The sequence below is a fragment of the Rhineura floridana genome, chromosome 20 (assembly GCF_030035675.1).
Source record: "Rhineura floridana isolate rRhiFlo1 chromosome 20, rRhiFlo1.hap2, whole genome shotgun sequence".
Classification (NCBI taxonomy): Eukaryota; Metazoa; Chordata; class Lepidosauria; order Squamata; family Rhineuridae; genus Rhineura; species Rhineura floridana.
Genome location: NC_084499.1, coordinates 20529221 through 20554867, shown reverse-complemented (window position 1 = coordinate 20554867; position 25647 = coordinate 20529221). Strand labels below are relative to the sequence as shown.

Genomic DNA, 25647 nt, shown 5'->3' with positions numbered 1-25647 from the left:
CAGGCAAATGCTTTATTTATTTGATGCATTTCTTCACTGCGCTCTTCAAGCATCACTGCCCTCCCAAAAAAGGTCCTTACAAAAACCAACTATAAGATAGTCCCTGCTTTCAGGTTTTACAATCTAAAAGACCCGGGGGGAAAGGGGTTGGGAGGAATGAAGGGGGAAACACAGTTGCTATTCTTCCTTAGTTCCTGGGTCCTTCTAACAAACAGCTGGAACAGAAAGATTTAGAGGAGTCAAAAGTTGCCGGTGTTTCAGCCACAGCGGATGAATAGATCCTGTGATCCTTTCTCTCTCCATCTTCTGCAGATAACGGTTCCAGAGCTTAGCATACTAAAGTGGTTCAGGGGGCGCAGTCCTGGCAAAACTACTAAAATTCCAATAATAACAATAACAATCCCACCCTTCCTCCCAAAAGGAGCCCAGGGTGGCAAACAAAAACTCTAAAAGCACTCTAAAACATCTTAAAAACAAAAGACTTTAAACATATTAAAACAATACAAAACATCTTAAAAACAAGCCAAGTTGGGTTAGGTTAGGTCACCTGTGCGTGTTTTCCACCATGTGAAAAAGCAAACCTATAGAATATATTATTCCTGACCAGTCTAAATGGAAAACAATAAATAAAATCAGGGTACCAAATGAAGTTTGTGTTGTTTTTATAACACAGATATGAAATAATTTACAAAATTTACAAACAATAAGTCTATAGCCTGTTGAAGATACAATAATGTACAAGCTATCTTATGTGAAAAGCAGATGCTGTGTATAATATCATATCACTGCATTCTCAAATGTCTCGTTTTGCTGACTGGATAGATGGTTCGATGGTTCAAATCCTGACTGCACACCACAGCACTGAAACACAAAAATATGGTTGCCCAACACCTTTGGGTCATAGTCAACCAAGTCCTGCTCAGAGTAGACTCACTGAAATTAATGAACCTAAGTCAGTTGTGTTTATTAAGTTCAGTAGTCTACTCTGAGTAGGACTAGTGTTGAATAAAATATTCACTGGAATATAATTGAAAAGCAGCATATAATTGACTTCCGGGAAGGGTGACTTCGCTTGTGCCTGCTTTTGAGACGGGCTCCCGCCTCAAAAGAAGCTTATTCAGATATAAATCAGTCAGAACATTTTTTTTTTTGACTGATGAAATTTCTCCCGGGCAGGGAGAAACGTAGAGATCAACCTCAAAAGCCTGTTTTTGTTGGGAGGACTGGATTTCATTAATTTATGAGAAAAGGTCCAGCCAGCAATGCCGGACGGACTTCGAACAAGCTCTATCTGATTAATGCGATACGTTTATCTTTTCTTCAAAGAGAAAACGGACTAACAGGCAAGCACCCTTCTTTCTATTATTTTTTTTACTTGGTTTAAATTGTTGCAGCAAAAAGAGATTTGTCAAATGAATCAGCTTTAAAGAACTTCTGGGTGAGCTATAACTCTTCTCTGTTATTCACAAAATTAACAGCTTATCTCTGTTTCTATTGCAAAAAGCTGTCCTGGAAGTGCATTCTAAAGATATAAACAGAAGAGGGATTTCTATTCCGAGGAACATTATATTGTCTGGGACTATTCTCTTTTTGGTCTATTTTATTTTGATGAATCTGCTTCTTCACGACGCCACTAACTGTTTTGATGCTGGGAACTAAATTTGTTTTGTATTCTTGAACATAGAGAGATAAGGCAGGCTGCTCTGTTTATACTGTGATGTCATCAAGCCTGGAATATTAACCCAATTGTTGCTGAAATAAGAAGTGGTTCTTCTTTATTTTTGTTTTGTTTTGTTTTCGTGGTTTTAAAAATGGCAATCAAGAAAGTGGCTGAGAATCTGGAAGTAATTATGTTTCAGAAAATAATGGATGAGATTGAGATAACGAAACAAACCCTGCGACAGGGCAGTAAGGAGCTGAAAATTGAACTGAGCAAAATGACGCAGGAGCTTAAAGAAATAGGGGATCCTGTGAGAGAGGAGAATGAGGTCAGAGATGAGAAAAGAAAAAATAAAGGGAAGATACAAGCCCTGGAGATTGGAACAAATGTGGAATTGGAAAAAAGATCTGGAGTTTATGGATATTAGAAATAAAATCTACTGTTTGGAATTTAACGTTATCTCTGAAGAAATTAATGAAGATATTAGAGATAAAGTTATCAATGGCTTGGATAATCTTCTGGACTGGAATGACGTGATGGAGCTTGATATAGAGAAAATCTATGGAATTAACTGCAGACATGTGACAATGGAAAAACTCTCAAGAGATGAGCCAGTGCATTTTGTAAAAAAGAAGAACAGAGATATGACTTTACAACAATATTTCAGCAACTTATTCAGAATTGATGGCAAGAAAATATTTGGGGTAGAGGAAATTCCCATCAGACTCTTATTATATGACTATGGCTATGACAGCAAGATTATTATGGAATACTGATAATGGAAGATTGGACACTGAAATTACTGGACTTAACAGGACTATTGAAGATGGAAGATGGAATTAATATGGATAATGGAATAATGGCTATTGAAATTATTGGACCTAACAGATTTTGATGAGATGGATTAATCGATATGTTTATTTGGACTATGGTTATGACAATAAGATTATTATTATTATTAACGAGATGGATTAATCGACATGTTTATTTGGAGAAAAATTGATAGATATATTTCTTAAAGAATTGAAACCTCTCTTTGACTTTTTGTGGAAAGAATAAAGTAATGTTTATGAGATTTGATGATTAATTAAGATAACTACTGGAGGAAAGTGATTTTATAATATAATTTAAGAGACAGGATTGTTATATATTGTAGACCTATAACTGATTTGATCTGTGACAAATGGGAAGTCAACATTTTATTTTTTTGTTTAATCATTTTTGTTTTGTTTTGTTTTTTGTCTTTGAATGTTTTATGATTTTGTTTTGTATGTTTTATGAAAATTTGAATAAAAATTATTGTAAAAAAAAAAGAAAAGGAGCATATTATTGTGCATGAGCTCAGATGGCAAATTCTTAAAAATATGTCTAAGGGAACGCTTCTGTGTGATAAATACTTTGTCAACCCTTTGTTATAAAAATGCATGACATTCACTAGGTACCTTGATTTTATTTCTTCCTTGGCATTTCCCCACCCTGTCTCATAAAATTACCCAAGCGATGTGCTGACATGTGCTGTCGTGCCCACGGGCTCTGTGGCTCAGTCCTGCAAAATGGTAAAACTGTTGGTTACTAGGAAACCAGAGCTGCCCTCCCATCCTGGGTACCACCCTCTGCAAAGGGGTGGCTCGCAAATAGATGTGTGTGTGCAGCAAAGGACCGAACAGGGTCAGCAATTGCGAGAGAGAGTCAGCGTATGCGGAGAAGGCTTGTCATTTGTGTGCGAAGAAGGGCGGATTTGCCCAGCCCAGGTTTCCCATGGCCGAGCAAGCAGCTCCAATGCTCTCTTGTGGCAGACGTGTTTATCTCACTGGGGCAAATGAGGGCCAAGTACAGCCCTGCAGGCTTCTCTGTCTGGCCCTTGGACTCTTCCCAAGCCATTCCCTCTCTCCCCAGGCCACACCCCTCATCAGCTCTGCTTTGCACTGTCCTGGAGGCTTTTTGCCTGGCTGGGACGTGTCCGTGAACTCAGCTACTGAGGGTGAGTGCAGGAACAAGCCTACTGTGCAAAGGGAAAATTGACATGCATTGCTCCGCCCACTTTTGCTCCTGGCTCCGCCCACCACTGGCATCTGACCCCCTAGAAGGCGGGAATGCGGCTCTCAGGCTGAAAAGGTTCCCTCAACCCTGTCCAAGTAGCACCTTCTGAAGGCTGGTTGGTCTGTACCTGCTGTTAATCCCACCCCTCCCTCTGAAGAGCTGCCCATTTCTTAAAGGGACACTGCCCAGTTCTGCGTCCACTGCCTCCTATGGCGTGGTGACGATGAGCGCTATATTGGGGGCACCCCCTGAAGAGTCGGAGAAAAGCCACATCCTCTGGCCTTCACAGTCCTGGAGCAAGAGGCGATGGCTCCCTGGCTGTGACCTCTCTCCCTCCTCTGACCAAGAGATGGGATTGAGGTCTGAGGACACCAGGGTCCTAATGGGAGGAGCAAGTGAGCCTCATCACAGCTGAGCAGTGACCTGAACCTTGGACTCCCTGGAGGGCCCCCGGCAATTAAGAGGCCATTATTCCTCCAACCTGCCATTTTAAGATCAGGAGCCAACCTTTTCCTGTTGTTCTTAACTGTTTTTTAAAAAGCTCTCTTGCAGAGCCTTAGATGCTAAAAGACAAAGTGCCGTTTTTTCATTGCAAAGGGGGTGGCGGTGAAGGAGGAAAGAGAGGCAATTTATGCCAGTGCTCGCTTTAAACCCAGCAGGCGGCCAAAGCTCCCGTCCAGAGTTCAAAGCCAGCCCTCGCCATCGGAAGCCGTTGCCCCGCTGGGGAAGACTCACGCGCTTGCCAAAGGAGAAACGTGGAGGAGGGGGAGGGCGGAGAACATGCCACGCGTGGGTTTTAGCAGCGGCAGGATAGAAACAAATTCCCTTCAAAATCCCCCTCTGTGAATTCTGACAAATTCTAGGATATATAGGAGGAGCAGGAAACCTCTCGCTTGGCCCTCAGGTCACGCCCCTTCCTAGCCAATGTCTAGCAGTAGTCTGACTTGGTAGAAAGCAGTTGCCTGTGTTCCTATGTAGCTCAGTGCTTTATTCAGAATTATGAGGTCTAGAATCCATTAACCTAAGGAGCAACATAAGGAAGCCAAAAGATCAATGCCCCAAACAGCAGTCTATATTTTAACAGCAGGGAGAACAGAATCCTAGACTAGTAGAGTTGGAAGGGGCCTCTAAGGCCATCAAGTCCAACCCCCTGCTCAATGCAGGAATCCAACCCAAAGCATTCCCGACAGGTGGCTGTCCAGCTGCCTCTTGAATGTTTCCAGTGTTGGAGACCCCACCACCTCTCTAGGCAATTGGTTCCATTGTCGTATGGCTCTATGAGTTAGGAAGTTTTTCCTGATGTTCAGCCTAAATCTGGCTTCCTGCAACTTGAGCCCATTATTCTGTGTCCTGCACTCTGGGACGATCGAGAAGAGATCCCTGCCCTCCTCTGTGTGGCAACCTTTCAAGTCCTTGAAGAGTGCTGCCATATCTTCCCTCAGTCTTCTCTGCTCAAGGTGGCAAGGACTGGATCTCAGGCCCGCTGCGTGCAAAGCACGGGCTGCTAGGAAGCCGTTGTGCCTGCAGCTGTGCATGCAAAGGCTCCATCGCTACAGCTGAGCTGTAGAGTGCCTGCTTTGCCTGCAGAAAGACTCAGGTTCAGTCCCCAAGGGCATCTCCAGGTAGGACTGGGAGAAACTCCCTGTCTGAAACCCTGGAGAGAGCTGCTGCCAGTCAGTGTAGACAGTACTAAACTAGATGGACTCAGGATAAGGCATCCTCTTGTGTTCTCATGTTCCATGCACAGAAAAGGTCCAATCCCCAATGGCATCTCCAGGCAGGGCTAGGAATGTCCCCTGCCTGAAACCCCAGAGAGCTTCTGCCAGTCAGTGTAGACAACACGAAGCTAGATAGACTCAGTATATCCTGTCCTCTATGTTCTCTTTGTTTTTAAACTTTTTTAAAGAGCCTCCCACCCACTCAGCAGGACAACACTCTCTGCCACTTGCTGACCCACTAGCATTTCCTGGGATGCCCATGGCGGCTTCATTGTTCCTCTTTAATTTAGCCCTTTTATTCAGATTCATGAGGACTAGAATCATACTTTTTTTAAGGGAAAGGGCCATAGCTCACTTGGCAGAACACATGCTTTCTATGTAGAAGGTCTAGGTTTAGTCCCCAATGCCACGTCCAGGTAGGGATGGAAATGACTCCCTGCCTGAAAACCTGGAGAGCCGCTGCCAGTCAGTGTAGACAGTACTGAGCTAGATGGGCCACTGAGTCTGACTGTGTGTGAGGCAGCTTCCTAGCAGCCTCTTGAAGGCCCCATGTTGGCTGTCCCTGCGTCAGCCCACAACTATCCTCTTAGCGTGGCAGGCAGAGGTTGATTCCCAGCAGCCCCGGCACCCACCACACTTTTTGTAGCTTGAGATTTTGCGGACTGACCAGCTGTTGGGCCACTGAGCCGACAGGCCCTTCCATGTCCTTAGCTACAAACATGGCAGCTTTTCTGGTTGGATGCCATTAAGCGGCCTCTGTGTCGTTCCAGCGAGCATGATTTGGGGGAGGACATTTACGACTGCGTCCCGTGCGAAGATGAAGGAGACGATATCTACGAAGATATTATCAAAGTGGAAGTGCAGCAGCCCATGGTGAGGATGTTGTGACTGTCTGGTGGGGGTGGGGGGAACCACTAGGCCATAGATGCCCTCATTTCCTTTCTATCCAAATGCAGCCAGATGTTTTTCAGCGGCAGCTAGTCCACAACAGGTGCGCCCAGATCCATTGGGGTTTTAAACAGCCAATGTGGTGGGTTGGTTAAAATGCTGGGCTGGTCCCAGGTACGAATCTCAGCTTGGCTATGACGCTCGCTGGGCAAACCGCTCATCTTTTGCATTTTTCGATTGAAAAGTGGATGGGTCTGCAGCTCGGGGGCGGAGCACCTGGTTTGCACAACAAAGCAGGCGGTTTATGATGCCAATTGTCTAACCCTTCTTTATTTTGCTTGTTACCTTTGCATGCTTCAGATTAGATACATGCAGGTAAGTTTGTGGCTGTGAGTGAAAAGGGTGGTGGTGTTTTTTGTTCTTGCAAGCCGAGGTTTGCACGCTGGGAAATGGACAGCTCAGGTGCCCTCTGCACCTCGCTCTGCTACACGGATAGATCTTTATATTAGAATGCAGCCTGACAAGTGCAGCAAAACCAATAAGGCCGCACAAAACAACCGGAATAAAACAGCAGCAAGCTCAGCAGGAAAAAGAAAATACTTATACCCCAAGGTTTTCACCATGTGAATAAAAAACGTTTTCACAGTGCACCCAAACCAGAGACAAGGAACATCTGTGGCCCTCCAGATGTCGCTGAACTCCAACTCTCATCAGCCCCAGAAAGCACATCCAGTGCTGAGGGATGATGGGACCTGTAGTCCAGGGAGGAAAGGGGCTATAGCTCTGCAGAACAACACCTGCTTTGCATGAAAAGGCCCCGGGTTCAGTCACTGGCTCCACTGGGTAAGGCCAGGAAACATCTCTGTCTGCAACCCTGGAGAGCCGCTGCCGTGGCAGTTAGACCAAGAGCAGCCAATGCGGAGGCCGCAAGGAGTCCTTGGATGGCCAGGGATGATGTGAGGTGGAGTCCAAGGACTTCTGGAGGGCACCATGTTGGGCAACCCTGGTGTAGACAATCCTGAGCTAGTTGGACCGACGGGCCGTAACTCAGTGGCTGAGCATCTGCTTTGCACACAGAAGGTCCCAGGTTCAATCCCCGGCGTCTCCAGGGAGGGCTGAGGAAAAGACCTCTGTCTGAAACCCTGGAGAGCCTCTGCCAGTCAGTGTAGACAGTACTGAGCTAAATGGGATAATATAAAGCAGCTTCCTGTGTCCCTGAAATGTATCCAGAGTTGCGGACCATTGAATTCAGATCCATTCCAAAATGAGCCACGTAGATGTCTTAAGATGCCAGCGTGTGTGCTTTTATTCGTCTAGAAAATGGGCATGACAGAAGATGACAAAAGGAACTGCTGTTTGCTAGAAATCCAGGAAACGGAGGCGAAGTACTACAAGACGCTAGAAGACATAGAAAAGGTGAGTGCCGAGTACGAAATGCCACGTTATGTATGGAGCGCGCCTGGGTATTCAACTAAGTCCTATTCAGAGAAGGCCCTTTGTAGTTAATAGACATGATGAGCTTAGAATCATTAATCTCAGTGGGTCTCCTCTGAGGAGGACCTAATTGAAAACAACCCCAGGTCTCTGCCCCAAGGACCTTACAGTCTAAAATTTTGACAACAGGGAACGGCGCGGGGCAAGGAAGAAAGGTGCTATTGATTGTTGAAGGGTAATGATTAAATAATATTTTCGTAATATTAACCTTTAATATTTTCGTGCTTTACAAGAAAATCTCCTATTGTGGTTTGCTTGGTTTTATTATGTGCAAGAGTTACATTATTTTACTTTCCCCCCCTGTTTCTCACTTGTACATTCTGTATGGACTGGTCTTTGACCGTAATAAATAATCAATCAAAAGGATATTGGCGATGAATGCAAGCAGATGCAGTTGCACATATGCAAACTTTGTTGTGGTTGAAGAGATAAAGGTTGGCGTGTTAAGTGCTTTGTGGAAAAGGTGACCTGTTCTGGAGCAGCTTCCAGAGACCACACAGGAGATTCACAACGAGCAGCATGTCTGTCCAAAGGATCCTGTTTGCAGGTGATCCTGCATGGATTAAGTTGGAGTTTTGAGCTTACCCTTTCACTGCCAGGTGGGCGAGGCTGTTTTGCTTTATTTTAAACATTTTTCCAGTTCTCTACAGCCTCCCCGGCTACCTGCATTTCCTGGTCTGAAAAAGCCCCCATGGGCGAAGTTAACCTCATGACGTCTTCCCTCTGAGCTTTGATTGAAGTGCGGGAAGCCAGGGGAGTCTGTAGGAAGAAGGTAACTGGCGAGATTATTTGTAGAATGAAAGATAAACAACTCTTATTCACCTCGAAAGTGAGGTAACCGCAACAAAACGCTGCACGCCACCTATGCTAATTTCACAGTTGTTTCTCTTCCCCTCTGATAATTTTCAAATGCAGTTTCTTTTCTCATTAACGGATGGAGAACTGTTGAGGGGTGGGCCAGGTGAATTGTTTGGCACAGCAAGGAAGAGACAGTTTGTTTCGTGGCTGAACCAGCTCTTCAGAGGGAACTGCTGCAACAGGAGAGGCATGAAAACAGCCAGCCCTTGTCTCGAGGAGACTGAAAGGACCTAATTAGACCCCTGCAGCTGGCTCAGGCCAGAGGGGGCCCTCTAGTACAGCATCCTGTTCTCACAGGGGCCAACCAGGGGCCCATTATGGGAAGAAGCCCACAAGCAGGCCCTGAGTGCCACAGTAGCGCTCTCTCCACTGGTGACTTTCTTTTGTGTGCCCTGAATCTTCCAACATTCAGCTTCATTGGATGTCCACTGGAGAGGGAGATACAATTTTCTCTGTCAACTTTCTCCGCACCATGCATAATATTATACACTTCTATCATGTCACCTCTGACTCACCTTTTCTCTAAACTAAAGAGCCCCAAATGCTGCAAATGTTCCTCATAGGGGAGTCGCTCAATTTCCTTGATCATTTTGGTTGCCCTTTTCTGAATCTTTTCTGGCTGTACAAGATGCTTTCTGTGGTGAGGCAACCAGAATTGTACATAGTGTTCCAAGCATAGTCGCACTCTAGATTTCTATAAGCCTAATCTTTCCACCATCAGAAAACCTACCCTGGAGCTGAACACATTGCAAAAGGAGGCAAAGTTTTATCTTGTAATTGTGGTCGTACAAAAAAAAATTTTTTTAGGAGTCCCTCTGCAAGGACTCTTTTCTGCCCCAGCCTGCTCCCTGCCTTGATCCACCAATAGGGTTTAAAAAAAAAAAAAAAGACTCATAGCTCTTCCCACTTGGCAAGAGCTCCACATCATTATCGGGTTGATGGCCTTGAAGTGATAGGGACGCCAAGCCATTCATCTTGGGGGTCTTGTCAGTGGCGGCTTGTCCCTGGAAGTAATTGGATTAAAAGGAACATTTTTGCTGCACCCATCATGACTTTTGATTAGTTTTGATGAATTGTGGTTTGGTTTTATGCTTCAGAATTTCAAAAACTTCCCCCCCCCCAACAGAGATATACAGACGATGACTTCAGCAGCATAATGGTGTGGAACAAAGTGCTATTGAGAATAGTAATTACTTTCCCTTTTGGTGATTAAGTAAAAACATCAACCTTTATTTTTTTTAAAAAAGGTCAGCTTATTATTTTCTGAGTCAGTCCATCGTCCATTCTACAGTCACCCTGTTAGCATTTCTGACTGTGTGTTGGGGAGCAGGTGTGTGGCCTGCAGAGAGTTCTGAGGGCCAGATGGGGGAGGTCTGGAGGGCCCCCTTCAGTTTTCCACCTGTTGTCAAGTTTAAAGCTTTTTTAAAAAGATGTTTTAAAAGATGTTTTAAGATATTTTAAAGTCTGTTTTTAAGATGTTTTAGAGTGTTTTGTTTGGCGCCCTGGGCTCCTTCTGAGAGGAAGGACAGGAGGTATATATATATAAATTTCTGTTTTGCTGTGGCACAGTGGTTAGAGTGTTGGACTATGACCTGGGAGACCAGGGTTCGATTCCCCACACAGCCATGAAGCTCACTGGGTGACCTTGGGCCAGTCACTGCCTCTCAGCCTCAGAGGGAGGCAATGGTAAACCACCTCTCAATACCGCTTACCATGAAAACCCTATTCATGGGGTCGCCTTAAGTCGGGATTGACATGAAGGCAGTCTGTTTCATTTTTTTTTTTTCAGAATTACATGAATCCGTTGAGGCTGGTTCTGACCCCACAAGACATGGAAGCGATATTTATCAACTTGGAGGTAACGCCATCTAAGATTCAGATGCTTAAATTGCTCCCAATTGGATGAGCTGCCATTTTTTTTCTTGCTTTAAGGAAATTGGGCAGTTGTGGCTCCATGTTCAGGACCTTGGACAGCGCCTTGAAAGCTTAAACTGAACCCTGGATTCTGCTGCCCCATTGACATGGAGCTACCAGCGGCTGCTGAAACGAGGTTTCAGGCCCGATTCCACCACAGTTTATAACTCACTTTGTGGACCCTTTAAGAGATCCTCAGTGGTTAATGTTGGCCTGATTTGTTTTTGGTTTTTTAAAATAATAAGTAAATTCCATTGTCTTTCGTATATGTCAGTGTAACCATTGGGGTTGTGAACTTGCTAATTTTCTTTTTCCTTTTTTCCCCAGGACCTCATTAAAGTCCACTTCAGCTTCCTGAGAGCCATCGATGTTTCCATGATGTCTGGAGGAAGCAGTTTAGCCAAAGTGTTCCTAGAATTCAAAGAAAGGTAAAGGGGGGGGGAGTAAATTGCAGAGGAGGGGAGAGAGAGGAGACACACCAGAAGGAGGAAAACCGAGGGAGGCAACCGCTTCTCCAAGAATACCAGGGTCAATCACAATGCAGTAAAAATGTTTTGTTGTCAAATAAAAGCTGTTTGCTACAGCCACGTTTCAGGTCTGAATGGCCCTTTTTCAAGGGCAGTCTGTAGCAAATAACACATAATTAGTTGACCAAAATAAATAATCGTGACAAGTTTTCTAGATAGGAAGTATTAAACCATTGCAAAATTATTTAAAATGTACTGCAAAAAGTATTGCAGAATGCTGATCAATCAGAAACAATATAAAACTTAGGAGGAACAACCAAAATACTTTATAACAGAGAGCAGCCTAAATATTATTTTGGCTGTTCCTTGTAAGCTTTGTGTTGTTCCTGATTGGTCAGCATTTTGCAGTACTTGGTCATCTATCCAAACCTGAAACGTGTTGGCCTCTAGTGAACAGCTTCTGTTTGACAACACAACATTTTTACTGCATTATGATTGACATCCTTATGATTGAACTGGGTCACTCTCTTGGTGTTCAGAGTATTTTGCTTCCACCACCAAGTTCTTGTGAAGCCCCTGACTAAGGAGCCGGGCGGGATACAACAGCACAACGTTTTGTTTTCAGTGTGCAGTTGAACACAAAATGTGGAGTTGGGGGGAAATGTGCAGTTGGAAAGCTGCTAATGTGCACTTTGAAAAATATGTGTGTGCTTGGGGGGAATTACACCTGTTAGGCGTATGTGTTCACTTAAAGGACAGGCAACGTCAGCATGCAAACAGCATAGAAAAATGGATATTAGAGGGAACTGCTTTGCAAAAACTGTGTCTATTAGGTGAAATTGCATGCAAATGGGTGTATTAGGAGGAACTGGCACTAAAATGCTGACGAACTTTCATGGACTTTTAAAAAAGAATTTGCAAACTGACGTGAAAGTTGAATTTAAGATTGGAAGAAGAAGAAAGGGAGATTGAAATTGATAGATTCACCCATCCATGTTCCTGCTGAAATTGGTCCTGAATTTCTCCCAAATGACATTTTGAGAGGAGTAAAAAAAGAATTTTGATGAAGCTAGCAAAAATGTCCAAAGTGTGTTCCGCTCGTCCCCCACTGGGACACACAGAGAAGCTTGATACAGCTATTGTCCCTGTGTTTGGTGAAGAAACTCAAGAGCTGGGACTTGCCTTTTGGGGTGAATCTGGAGTCTCTCACTCACAAGGAGTTTCTAGGGAAGCAAAGAGAGTTTCCAATGAGGCTGACAATAATTTTTCAGAGGGACTCCACACTTCCCTGGTGCCAGCCTTCCCTGCCCGAATCCTTTGGCCCATAAAATCCCGGCCTTCCTTTGGAGCTCCAGCCCCTGAAACACCCCAGAAAGGCATTCACGTCCAAGCCGTTAGCATAAAGTTTGCAACTCCTTGCAAAGATTCCAGTTGTCTCCCTCAGCAGACTGTCCAAGGGTGGCTGTTTCAACATGAGCAGGCAGCCAAATTGGCAGGGATACAAAGAAAGTGATGCAAGAGAAAGCAAGATATTATATAAGATCCACCCGTGTGTGTCTCTGTCTGTATTCCACCCACTATGGAATCCGGATTTTGCAGCTGTTTCAGACAGGGCTGGCTGCGATTAACAGTTTGGATAGTTTAGGTCACGCGGGTGGAGAACCTTTTTATCAGCCCAAGGGCCGCATTCCCTTGTGGGCAACATTCCAGGGGCCTCATGCCAATAGTGGATGAGGCCAGGGAAAAAGAGGGGCAGGGCGACAGATGTGACTCTTCCCCTTTGAACAATATGCTACATTCCAGCTGTGGAAAAATCCATAGATTTCTACACACGGAGAGGGAGACTCATATACCCCTCTTCATCCAGGCAAGAGGCATTCATCAGAGTTCATTTATTGATTATATTTTTACGTCACCTTTCCTCCAAAGGAGCTCAGGGCAGCATATATACAGGCCAATCTAATAACAGATTTTTTTTAAAAAAAAACATTTAAAAGCACTTACTAAAAAATAAAGGCCTACAATAAAACAGTTGGTCCTTCCGAGTAAGCAGGTTTGGACCTTTTATGTTATATTTTCACTTACCTGAAATGAAGGATGCCACTGACATCCTGCAGCTGTCACTGTTTGGATGAGCGATACAGCAGCGGCGTTGCATGCAAAAGATCCCTCGTTCAGTCCGCAGCAATCTCCCAGTAGGGCTGAGAGAGAGGCCATGGCTGACCTGAAGCTAGCCACTCGCCGGTCAGTGGCAGAAGTGGGATCACTGGTAGACTTTGATGCGCTCATCTTTTAAGTGGGGTGGGTGGGGCTTTTTCCTTGTAAATATATTGTTGGAATGAGCATTTTACTTTTTGCATATTGCAGTTTTTTATCTGATATTGATGTCTTTGATGTTTTATTTTAATGGGCAAGTCACTTTGAAAAAATGCAACTAATAAATATTATTATTAATGACAACGGTAGTATGACCAAAGTTATCTGGGATTCAGCCTTGCCAAAATGGGCTAAGCAGAGGGTCAAATGTGTTAACCCTTTCCCCTCTGCTTCCTTGTAGGCTCTTGATATATGGCGAGTATTGCAGCCACATGGAATACGCCCAGACCACGTTGAACCACCTGATGGCCAACCGAGAGGATGTTCGGCAAAAAGTCGAGGTGACTTAAGTTCTAGGCATTTGGGGGGGGGAGGGAGATCAGCAAGTTGGCTACCAGATCCACCTGTCCTGGAGGATCCCAGCTTGGACAACTTTAAAAGAGGACATTGACAGAGGATAAAATTATCAATATGTCTACTAGATGCGATGGTTATGTTCTTCCTCTGAATACCAGTTGCTGGGAATCTCTGCCAGTAGAGAGCTGGACACAACATAAGAACATAAGGAGAGTCCTGCTGGATCAGGCCAGTGGCCCATCTAGTCCAGCATCCTGTTCTCACATTGGCCAGCCAGATGGCCCAATGGGAAGCCCACAAGCAGGACCTAAGTGCGCAACAGCAACTCTCCTCTCCTGGGGTTTCCTGCATCTAGTTTTCAGAGGCATACTGTCTACAACAGTGTAAGGAGAACATAACCCTCATGGTTAGTAGGCACTGATAGCCTTATCCTCTATGTATTTTTCTATGGACTGGCCTTGGCTCCCTTATAGGCTAGGCTTTTCTTTTTTTCCATGCAAAGAGTTTTCCTACACTGTGGATCATTCAGAACTGGGATTTCTTACCTGTAGCCTGAAGTGGTACAAGTCTTCCCAAACAAGAATTTGTGAAAATGCATCCTCATTTTTTCCCCTTTTTGTTTCCCTTCAAGGAATGCACATTGAAAGTTCAGGATGGGAAGTTTAAATTGCAAGATCTGTTGGTGGTGCCAATGCAAAGGGTTTTGAAGTATCACCTCTTATTAAAAGTAAGTTGGGTTCACCTGCATTCTGATAGGCAGAAATTCTTCCAGCCACAATATCAATTCTTGTTCCTTCCCCTTGGAGAAGGCTCTGGGTTAACTGGCGCACCACAACATGCACACACACACACTCTCTTCAATGGTTATATGTGGTTGATCGTAACAGGCCTCTGTTTCCCAGCAACGCAGAGGAGGGCACCACCTGCCATCACACACAACCCCCACTTCCATTCCGCAGGTGATTCCTTGGATGAAGAAAGTTTGCCACGGTTTTGCTACTGACCGGTGGCACCACAGCTTTGTGGCTCACGCTGTGGGTTAGAGCAGGACACCGGTGCAGAAATGCCTCTGATGTGGTGCAATTCTCTTTCAGGAGCTCCTCAGCCATTCATCTGATCGTCCAGAAAAGCAGCAGCTCAAGGAGGCCCTGGAGGCCATGCAGGTAGGGGCTCTGTATTTTTAATCCAGATATGTGTGTGGGGGGGTCCCTATATCATTCCAAAGTCCTGCCTTTCCTAATGTTCCATGTGGTCTCATAGAAGAATTCACAGCGGATAAGGCTGTCAGTGGCTACTAGCCACAGTGGCTATGTTCTCCTCCACTGTTGCTGGGAATCACAAGTGGGGAGTCCTTGTGTATGTCTTTTTTAAGAAGCAATCCCAGAGCTCATGCAGAGGCTCGATGGGCAGCCTCCTCCAAGGGCAGATATCACTGTTTTTTAAATAATGTTATTTGTTATTTAATTTTGTAAATTGTATTGTTTTATGGATGTATTCCTGTATTTGTGTTTTCCTTGTAAACCGCCTTGAGGGCCTTTTGGCCATAAGGCGGGGTATAAATAAATAAATATATAATAATTCTGGGCAGCTCTCCAGGATTATTTGATCCCTTTCTGTGCTCCCCTCAGGGCAAGGTGGTCTCTGAGTCGCCCTGTGGGTGGCATCTGGGGGAGAGAGAGGAATTATTTCTCCCCAAATTCTGTGTCTGGTGCAGGGGAGCAACGATCTTCAGGGAAAGCGACTCCCACTATGAGGAAAAGTTACAGCATTTGGGGCTCTTTAAAGAGGTGAAAGAGGAGAAATGCTAGAGGTCTATAAAATGATGCATGGCGTGGAGAGAGTGGACAGAGAGAAGTTTTTCTCCCTCTCTCATAGCACTAGAACTTGTGGACATCCAATGAAGCTGAATGTTAGAAGGTTCAGGGCAGACAAAGGACTTCTTCATAGAGCGCAGAGTTGCACTGCAGAATTCGCTCCCACAGGGACTCAGTGACGGCCGCCAACTTGGAAGGCTTTAAAAGAAGATTAGATAAATTCATGTGGGATGAGGCTATCGATGGCAACTAGCCACAGTGGCTATGTTGTCCCTCCACCGTTGGAGGCAATATGCTACTTAATACCAGTTGCTGGAAACTGTAGAAGGGGAGAGCTGCTGTTGCACTCTGGCCCTGCTTGTGGGCTTCCCATTGGGGCATCTGGTTGGCCACTGTGAGGACAGGAGGCTGGACTAGATGGGCCCCTTTGGCCTGATCCAGCAGCGAGGCTCTTCGGATGTTCTTAAAGAACAGCTGAGGGAGGGAAGGGTCAAAGCTCCCCTCTGTAGCTGCACCCCCCTTTTTTTAAAAAAAAAATCCTTATTGCCTGGGGGGGCAAGTGTGCCCATTCATGTGCCATATGTGCTATATCCCAGTAAGTATGTGCAGTGTCTATGCACTTAATATATGCATGTGAGTGTCTGCTGTATATGTGCGCATGCCTGCTTTGGCCCCATCCACCGCCGGCACGGGGTCCCCAGAAGTTTCCCCATGAGGATATGCGGCCCTCGGGCTGCAAAATGTTTCCCACTCCCATCACTCCTGTGGCAGAGAGGTGGCGGGATATGAATGCTCCCTGGCCCCCTCTTAAAGACAGGGCTGATTAAAATGAGGCAAGGGCAGGGGGCTGTAGAAGTCTCTGCGGGCAGTCTGTTCCCTGCGTCAGCGCTTGGGCTCACAACAAGTGTCTGATGAATGGATTGATTTTTCTTACTGCACATGGCAGCTCTCTTGCGGGACACGAGCAAGAGGCTGGGAAAGTCTTGCTTGCCTTTCTCAGCCGTCCACCATCTCCTGCCCTCTCCTGGGCTGGCAGGAGAATTGCAGAGCCGAGACGGAGACCCGCTTTGCCCAGCAATTGCATGTTCCCTGCAACATACCTTAAAACACTCTTGAACGTTCTGTGCGGGTCGCCACAAACTCCCACTGGGCGCATGCACACACAAGCCTTGTGGAGGGGCGCAGGGCTGTCCTCCGCGCTGTATGCGTTTTCTGCGTGACGCGCCGGCGTAGCCACGGTAGCCGTCATTGCCACATTAAATGTAGAGCAGCCCTGGGGAGGACAGCTGTGAGAGAACTAGAAAAGGTCCTCAAATGCAAAGAGATGTATCGCTGAACACCAAAGTCAGGATCATTCTGTATGTATGGATGTGAACGCTGGACAGTGTAAAAAGCGGATAAGAGAAAGATCAACTCCTTTGAAATGTGGTGTTGGAGGAGAGCTTAGCACATACCATGGACTGCAGAAAAAGACAAAATAGTTGGGTGTTAGAACAAATTAAAACAGAACTGTCACTAGAAGCTAAAATGATGAAATTGAGGGTATCATACTTTGGACACATCATGAGAAGATATGATTCACTAGAAAAGACAATAATGCTTGGAAAAACAGAAGAGAGTAGAAAAAGAGGAAGGCCAAAGAAGAGATGGATTGATTCCATAAAGGAAGCCACAGACTGAACTTACAAAATCTGAACAGGGTGGCTCATGACAGATGCTCTTGGAGGTCGCTGATTCATAGGGTCACCATAAGTCGTAATCGACTTGAAGGCACATAACACACACAATGATATTGTGAACGAGGCAATCCCAGATTTGGTCCATCCAGCTATTTTTCTTATTGCAGTGACAGCTCTCATCTGACCCAACCAGATAATAACATTTCAATCAGTTTCATGTGTGGGTTTTATTTTTCAGGACTTGGCCATGTACATAAACGAGGTCAAGCGGGACAAGGAGACGTTAAAGAAAATAAGTGAATTTCAGAGTTCCATAGAAAACTTGGTAAGGTTGAAAACCTCCACTATCATTTCTTCCTTTTTTCTTCTGTGAGGTTGTAGTCATGGTGGAGGGGCTTCTGCGTGCAATTCTTGGGGCCCTGCCTCGGAGCTGTGGCCCTTGCCCCAAAATAAAATAAGATTCCAGTCCCCATAGTTGCAAGTAAAGGGGTGATTTAAGTAAGAAGCTGCCTGAGACTAAGTCAGCTCGCCTAGCTGAGTATTGTCTACACTGAATGGCAGCAGCTGTCCAGGGTTTCAGACAGGTTCCCCCCCTGCCCTACCTGGAGATGCCATTGGGGATTGAACCTGGGCCTTCTGGATGCAAGGCAGGTGCTCGACCCTTGAGTTACGGTGCGTTGCAACTTAAAAATGCAACCTATAAACAAAACAAAAACAGAGCCTACAGTAATTAAAAGCAAACAAGCAGCAGCCTTAAAAACAGACCACACAATACAAGACTGGGAGCCTTGGGGTTTATATCAGAAGATCGGGAGCCATGGTATTTTACTCCCCTCCCCTCCTCTGGCTCCCAACTTCTCGTGCTACCCTCTTAACCAAGATTTGAAGCCAGGATCTGAGGCTGGTCCCATCGTTCAGTTAAATTTGAATGCTGTTGTTTGCACTGCTTTCTCTTAGCACTTTCCCGCCTTATCCCACAGCCAGTGAAACTGGAAGAGTACGGAAGGCCGAAGATAGATGGCGAACTGAAGGTCCGGTCGATAGTAAATCACACGAAGCAGGATAGGTGAGCAAGCAAGAGGGGAAAGAAGGAATGGAAACCTAGTTTCGGATAGCATGTTGTCCCAGTGATCCGTAGCTTTTCACATCTCTAACTCCACAGCATAGAACTGGGTCTGGAAGCTGGGTATATTGCCTGTTCCCAGTGGGGTCCCTTCCCTGGGTCCATAGTTTGGGGTGTGCAGCTGGATCCAGTGCTGCCATTGGAGGCAGTGGTGGCCTCTGCAAGGAGAAGTGCCTTCCACCAGCTTCAGGTGGTGTGCCAACTCCGACCCTTCCTGCTGGATGGTTCATGCGCTGGTGATTTCACAACTGCATTACCGCAATGCGATTTAAGTGGGACTGCCTTGGATGCTAGCCCAGAGGCTCCAGATGCTGCGGAACGCTGTGGTGCGCTTGTGGGTTTGGACTGTACTTTTGAGCGTAATGCCAGTGCTGACAGTCAGAGGGAGTGCTGAGTGGTGATGGTGATGGTTAGAATAAGTTTATGTTGTTGATTTTAGCTCACCCTTTTTTGTATGCATTTGCAAAAAGTTACAAGGTTAAGGGCATATATTGGCTACAAATTTTTATCCACTTCATAGCAGTTTAGTTGCCAGTTGCTTCTCTCAGGGAATCCTGGGAACTGTAGTTTGCTGAAGGTACTTCTTAGAGATCCTTCCTACCTCACAGAACTATAGGTCACATCCACACCATCCATTTAAAGCACCCTTATCCCATTTTAACAGTTGTGGCTCCCTCCCAAAGAGTCTGGGGAACTGTAGTTGGTTACGGGTGCTGGGAATGGTAGCTCTGTGAGAGGTGAACTATAGTTCCCAGAACGTTTTGACTGTGGAAAGTGATATAAATGAGCTTTAAATGGATGGTGTGGATGTGAAGATCCCAGGCTGCCTCAGGGGTGGGGATAGGGAGAGAGAATGTGTTTTATTCAACTAAGTTCCACTCAGAGTAGACCCACTGAAATTAACGGACCCACGTTGGTCATGCCTATCAATTTCAGTGGGTCTGCTCTGATTAGGACTAGCACTGGTTGCAACTCAGTGACTCTTCAGCCATTTTCAGTCTGTTGACAATGTGCCTTTCAAGTCTTGCTCTTGTATTTTTCTTTTTTATGTTTGTGTGGGGGCAGGTACTTGTTTTTATTTGATAAAGTGGTGATTGTCTGCAAAAGAAGAGGCTACAGTTACGAGCAGAAGGACATCATCGAGTTGCTCTGCTACAAGATGACCGACGACCCAATGAACAACAAGGACATAAAGAAGGTGATATTATTATTATTATTATTATTATTATTATTACTATCCTGCCCTTCCTGCTGACGATGCCCAGGGTGACAAACACCAAACTGTTAAAACAGTACAATTGAAAATAAAATAAGAATAGATTTACAACACTTAAAAACAATTTAAAAAATTGAAAGGTGTCCAGTTAAGTTTCACTCAGAGTAGGTCTATTGAAATTAATAGACCTAAGTTAGTCAGCTTCATCATTTTCAATGGGTCTACTCTGAATAGAACCGGTATTGCAGATAGAACTAGTATTACAACTCAAAACACTTAAAAGCATTCATTTTAAAAATGGATATCCTCACAGCTAATAATGTCAAGGTTGCCAGGACTGGTATCTTTCAGCCATCAAATGAATGGGTGACCAGGAATGTTTTCAAATTTCTCCTGGAAGTTGTTAATGTGGGTGTTCCACAGAGGGGGAACCACCACCAGGAAGGCCCTGTCATGGGTCAGCACCAAGCAGCCACCCCCAGTGGTGGCACCACCATTATTAGGGCCTCCCATGCTGATGGTGGGGCCCAAGGTGGTTGGGATTGGTAGATGGTTGAGTGGAGTACCCTTTTGGGGCAGAATATTGCTTCTCTATATTTTTGATCTGGCAAAATGTGTCGGATGACAGGCCCCTGAGATGGTTTCTGCATATCCTCTTGGGAAATGGTTGGCTTATATTTACTCGCATGCCAGCTTCCCACTTTTAAACCAGGACAAGCTGGACTTGGGGCCCCCATTTTAACAAATTGTGTCTCCGCTTTCCCCTCGCATGCTTCCCAGTCACATGGAAAGATGGTAAGCTGCATTTACCCATTCAGATTTTATTTTCTTGCTGCAATGTGTCAGTATGTACGTTCCAAGTTGTTGTATACCTGTAGAACGTTGGAAGAAGCTTGCATGCACTATTCCTTACTAATAGCCGTGTGAGGTAGGCTGGTGATGTTATCCCCTTCTTGGAGGGTGGATGAGGCTGGCAGAGTGAGGCAGGGAGCAAGATGTTAGCTGAGAGCTCTGGCTTTTTGCCACTAAGAGCCCAGTGGCAGAGTACCTGCTTTGTATGCAGAAGGTGCCCAATGGCATCTCCAAGTCAGCTGGGAGAAGCCATGGAGAGCAGTTGCCAGTCAGTGTAGACAATACTGAGCTAGGTGGGCCAATGGTTTGGTTCAGTATAAGTCAGTTTCCTATGCTGCAGAACCAACTAATTCTAGTTTTGTCCCCAATGGCAACAGCTAACTTTCAGGATTCTTTGGGGGAAGACACTATGGCTGTTTGAAGTGGGTTCATAGTGCGTTAAATGTCGGTTGTGCATGTGGTCTCTCTCCCCTCCGCAGTGGTCGTATGGCTTCTACCTCACTCACCTCCAAGGCAAGCAAGGGTTCCAATTCTTCTGCAAGACGGAAGACATGAAGAGGAAGTGGATGGAGCAGTTTGAAATGGCCATGTGAGTATCGGGGGGGGGGGTTAAAGACAGAGAGAGAGCTCTGCAGTTATCCAAAGACACACCAGTATTATTACCAAATAAAACTCCAGAGCAAATAAATGACCTGACAACGGCAACGTCTGAAATAACATAATATTGTTTCCCATTCTGGATATTTTTATGGGGAGGGTTTTAAAAGCAGCCTCTCCAGGTTTCAAGAGGACGCCCCAGGAATTGTAGGATCGCCCTCTTCTGTGTTTATCCAATTCATTGTTTGACTCATTCTTCGGGAATTTTGGCTAGAGGGCTGTTTTAGACTCTTACGGCTGACACACTCTTCTTTTTGCACGTGAGCCACCTTGGAGGAATTTTTATTTGGAAATTAAAAAAAACTCAAAAGAATGGAAATGCTGAGTTTATAGACTGGGAACTTTGGGTGCCTGAACCTTGGGAAATTATAGAATCCTCCTAAAGAACTTGGAAAAGAGCAGAGAGTGTTGCTGAAGCAGATCAGTGCCATCATGGGGACAGACGGGGTGTTTTTATTATTACTATTATTTATTTAGCTGTTTTGTTTTCCCTTTGGATCAGGTCTAACATTAAGCCGGAAAAAGCCACAGCGAACAACCACAATTTCCAGATGTATACCTTTGAAAAGACGACCAACTGCAAAGCGTGCAAGATGTTCCTAAGGTGCCACAAAGTCCGTCTTCACCGGGGGGTGGGCGGAAGGTACCTCTGGGGTCTGGTGGTAGATCTCTGGGCGATTTGCAGCAGAGCACTGAGTGTTTCTGATTCCCAAGGGTTTAATAATGGCAAGGACAAGAAAAAAACATTGAAGAAGTAGAAGGTTCCAGGTTCAGTCCTTGGCAGGAGCATCAGCTTCCCTGCCTGAAACCCTGCAGTGCTCTTGCCAGTCAGCGCAGACAGCTAGATGGACCAATGGTTTGACTCTGTGTAAGGGCAGCTCCTTATGCTCCTATTTATTCAGCCCCTTATCCAGAACTAAGAGGACTAGAATTTTACTTTGATTTCAGAGGAAGGGCCATAGCTCAGTGGCAGAGCGCCTGCCTTGCATGCAGAAGGTCCCAGGTTCAATCCCCAGCATCTCCAGACAGGGCTGGGAGAGAGCCCTGCCTGAATCCCTGGAGGGCAGCTGCCAGTCAGTGTGGACAATACTGAGCTAGATGGCTCAGTAGTCTGGCTAGGTAAGGCTGGGAAAAACTCATCTGAGACTTTGAATAGCTGCTGCTGGCTCAGGATGAAGCAGTTTCCTATGTTCCTACTTGATGCTGTCCTTTATTCAGAACTATTTGGACTAGAATCTTACTTTATTTATACTGGAAGGTCCATGGTTTAAGGCAGAACACCTGCTTTCCATGCAGAAGGTTCCAGGGTCTCAGCATCTCCGGGTAGAGCTGAGAGAGACTCCTTGCCTTGAAACCCTTTGTAGTCACTGCCAGTCAGTGTAGACAATACTAAGCTGGATGGACTAGTGGTCTGACTCAGTTTAAGGCACATTTAAATCAACCCTTCATGTAGAACCATGAGGACCAGAATCTTGTGTTATTTTGAAAGGAAGGCTCACCTCAGTGATAGAGTGTCTGTTTTGCATATAAAAGGCCCCAGGTTCAATCCCCAGCATCTCCAGCTGGGGACGGGAGAGAATCTGTCCTGCCTGAGATGTTGGAGAGCCTCTGCCAATCAGTGTAGAGAACACTGAGCCAGATGGACCAATGGTTTGTCTTGGTATAAGGCAGCTTTCTATGTTCTGTGTTTGAGGGGGGCTAAAAGTAACTCGCATAAATTGGGGAGGGGAGTTTGTACTTAAGGAGGAGTTAAATGTGTTTCTGACAAGGGTGGGGGAAACTTCTATTTTCACAGAGGGACTTTCTACCAGGGCTACCAGTGCACGAAGTGCAAAGTTGGTGCTCACAAGGAATGCTTGGAGGTCATCCCATCCTGCAAAATCAGTAAGTTATTCCTGAGCAAAAGCTGGGTTTTGTTAAAAAAAAAAATTAGGGCCTGCATCAAATGACCCTTAGCTTGCCAACATGTCACCCGCGGGGGCAATGGCACCTTTGAGGTCTCCCCCAGATGCCCACAAAGACTCTTCAGTCCCCCTCTCCAATTCACTATCCACTTGGTTGTGAGGTAGTGAGGGAGTTTTCCTTTTTTTTAATTCCCCTGACAAGTACATAGAGCTGAAGGAGGAAGTGGGAAAGAGTGATGTTCTTTCCAACTTCCTCTTTCAATTCTGTGTGCTTTTCAAGGCTCAAGTTAGTTGTACTGGATCCGACTTTTACCCAGATCCCTTTGAAAAGTAAAGTGCTCTCTCGCTCTCTCTCTGTTTCTCTGTGGCAAGGGGGAGGAGCTGATCTAGGGAAGAGGGAAGAGAGAAGTGACCAGAGGGGGTAGCACAGACAGCTCTTGCAACAAATTGAAATGTGCAAGCTAGCATTACACACAGAAACAAAGGCGTCGAGAGAACTCAGCTTGCAACCTCAGGTGCAACTCAATCCTCTCAGCATGTAGTTGGCAATATTGTGTGCATGGACGCACACACACACACTTAACATTTTTGGTGTAATGCATTTTTTAAGCTTTACACGGTTAAAACCTCAGGTGCATTCATGCCTCCACTCTAGTTTTCTCCAGAAGTAATAAGCAGTAAAAAACAAAACAAATCTGTCAGAGGGGGAATAGCTCGCCATACACATGGCAGACAAACAACACCAAAAGGTCTTCTGTGTCAGCCTGTGGACCACATACCATCAGGGTCACAGGGCCAGCTTGTAATAATTTCATGATAATTGGATTGGTTCACATGCCAATTTCTCTCCTATACCTATGGCAAAGGCAACAGAAAGGGAGAGAAGGGTAAAGTTGGCAAAGATAAGAATCAGGGGAGATGGAAAGAGAAGCCAGGGTTAGAATCCTTTCAACACTGGTTTATCTTAGGCTGCGAACCACCGCACATTTAACGCACACACACCCCAATAATCCTGGGAACTGTAGTTTGTTAAGCATGCTGGGTATTGTAGCTCTGTGAGGAGTAATCTACAGTTCCCAAGATACTTTGGGAGGGGGCAACATGCTTTAAATGTGTGATGTATGCACGCAGCCTTTCTTGCCTAAGCTGACAAGTCTCTATTTTATGTCTTCGTTTCGTTTCATCTTTAGGTTCCCCTGCAGACCAGGTGAGCGAATCAGCTGTTTACCATTTGGGGTTCCCTCTGACAGTTGCAACAGGCCACAGTTCCATTTAGTTTGTGCATTGGCGTAACTGACCATTATAACAGCAATAATATTTTGTGGCTGAAAAAGAATCAGATGTACATTTTAAGTGTTTTCTTTCCCTCTCTCGACAGGATTCACTGAATATAGGTAAGGTTGCTATTATCTTCTCTTTATTTTGTTGTTATTGCTGCAGGTTTGTTTCAAGATCATCATGCTGCCTAGTGATGGGGGAACTGTAAACTGGGGAAAGCGTCACTTGTATTCCTGGCATATGTCTTGGAGCATTGGCTAAATGGTCTGCCTTATCCTGAGTCAGACCATTGGTCCATCTAGCTCAGTGCTATTTCCATGCTGTTCTTCAAACATGGGTCCCAGATGTTGTTGGACTGCAATTTCCATCAACACCAGCCAGCTGAGCCAATGGCCAAGAATGGTGGGAGTTGTAGTTCAACAACATCTGGGAACTCAAGGTTGAAGAAACCTGGGCTCTCCAGATGTTGCTGAACTACAACTCCCATCATCCCTGGTTATTAGCGATGCTTGCTGGGGCTGATGAGAGTTGTAGTTCAACAACATCTGGAGGGCCAAAGATTTCCCAAACCTGGTCTAGATGGACTGTCAGCAACTCTCCAAGGATTCAGACGTGGGGGTTTTTCCCAGCCCTACCCGGAGATGCTGGAGATTGAACCTGGGACCTTCTGCATGCAAAACAGATGCTCAACTACTGAGCTATCAGGCTGCTGCTAAAAATAAAGATTCTAGTCCTCATAGTTCTGCATAAAGGGCATGATTATACACGAACAGAAAGGAGGGTAGAATGTAAACTTGAGGGCAGGGACTGTCTTGTTTGTAGATGATCTGTTGGCCACTCTGGGGGTCTTTATTTATTCATTTGTTTATTGGTCAAAGAGTGGGATTAAAAAATACATAATAAATAAATAAATAAAGGTATCCCAACGGAATATCGGCCTTCGTGGGCTTCTCCCTATAGCAGTGGAAAGAGAGTATGAAGTCTTTGGGTTGTATCTACCTCTGTTTTACTTAGAGTAGACCCATTGAAAATTAATGGCCCTAAGTTAGTCATGCCCATGAATTTCAATGGGTCTACTCCTGAGTAGGAGTAACCGTTGGAGACACCTCTCTGTCTGTTTCATTCACTGGCTTGCCCCTCCTTATCTCCTTCCAGGTCCCAAAATGGTGGCAGTTCAGAATTACCACGGCAACCCAGCTCCTCCGGGGAAGCCCGTCTTAACATTTCAAACTGGAGAAGTTATAGAGCTGCTCAGAGGGGACCCGGAGTCACAGTGGTGGGAGGTGAGAGCTGGAGACATGCACACACCCCCACGAAAATATCCAGGAGAAATTACAAGAATGAAGGGTGGGGAATAGATTGAGTCATCACCTCTGACTGGACGCTGCCGTCCACAGTCACAGCTTAGGTCC

At 45.4% G+C, this 25647-nt stretch overlaps 1 protein-coding gene across 2 annotated transcripts in view; it reads left to right on the top strand.

The window, feature by feature from the left end:
• The window catches only part of VAV2 (vav guanine nucleotide exchange factor 2), a 141074-nt gene that overhangs the window by 102316 nt on the left and 13111 nt on the right, over positions 1–25647 (top strand). For both annotated transcript variants that reach the window (XM_061603735.1, XM_061603734.1), the window contains exons 5-20: positions 6189–6291; positions 7624–7722; positions 10448–10516; positions 10900–11000; positions 13597–13696; positions 14344–14439; positions 14807–14875; positions 17444–17530; positions 18186–18271; positions 19394–19526; positions 20876–20985; positions 21556–21657; positions 22849–22937; positions 24148–24164; positions 24336–24351; positions 25391–25518. In XM_061603735.1, coding sequence (XP_061459719.1) covers positions 6189–6291; positions 7624–7722; positions 10448–10516; positions 10900–11000; positions 13597–13696; positions 14344–14439; positions 14807–14875; positions 17444–17530; positions 18186–18271; positions 19394–19526; positions 20876–20985; positions 21556–21657; positions 22849–22937; positions 24148–24164; positions 24336–24351; positions 25391–25518 — 1405 coding nt within the window. The remainder of the gene's footprint in view (positions 1–6188; positions 6292–7623; positions 7723–10447; positions 10517–10899; positions 11001–13596; positions 13697–14343; positions 14440–14806; positions 14876–17443; positions 17531–18185; positions 18272–19393; positions 19527–20875; positions 20986–21555; positions 21658–22848; positions 22938–24147; positions 24165–24335; positions 24352–25390; positions 25519–25647) is intronic.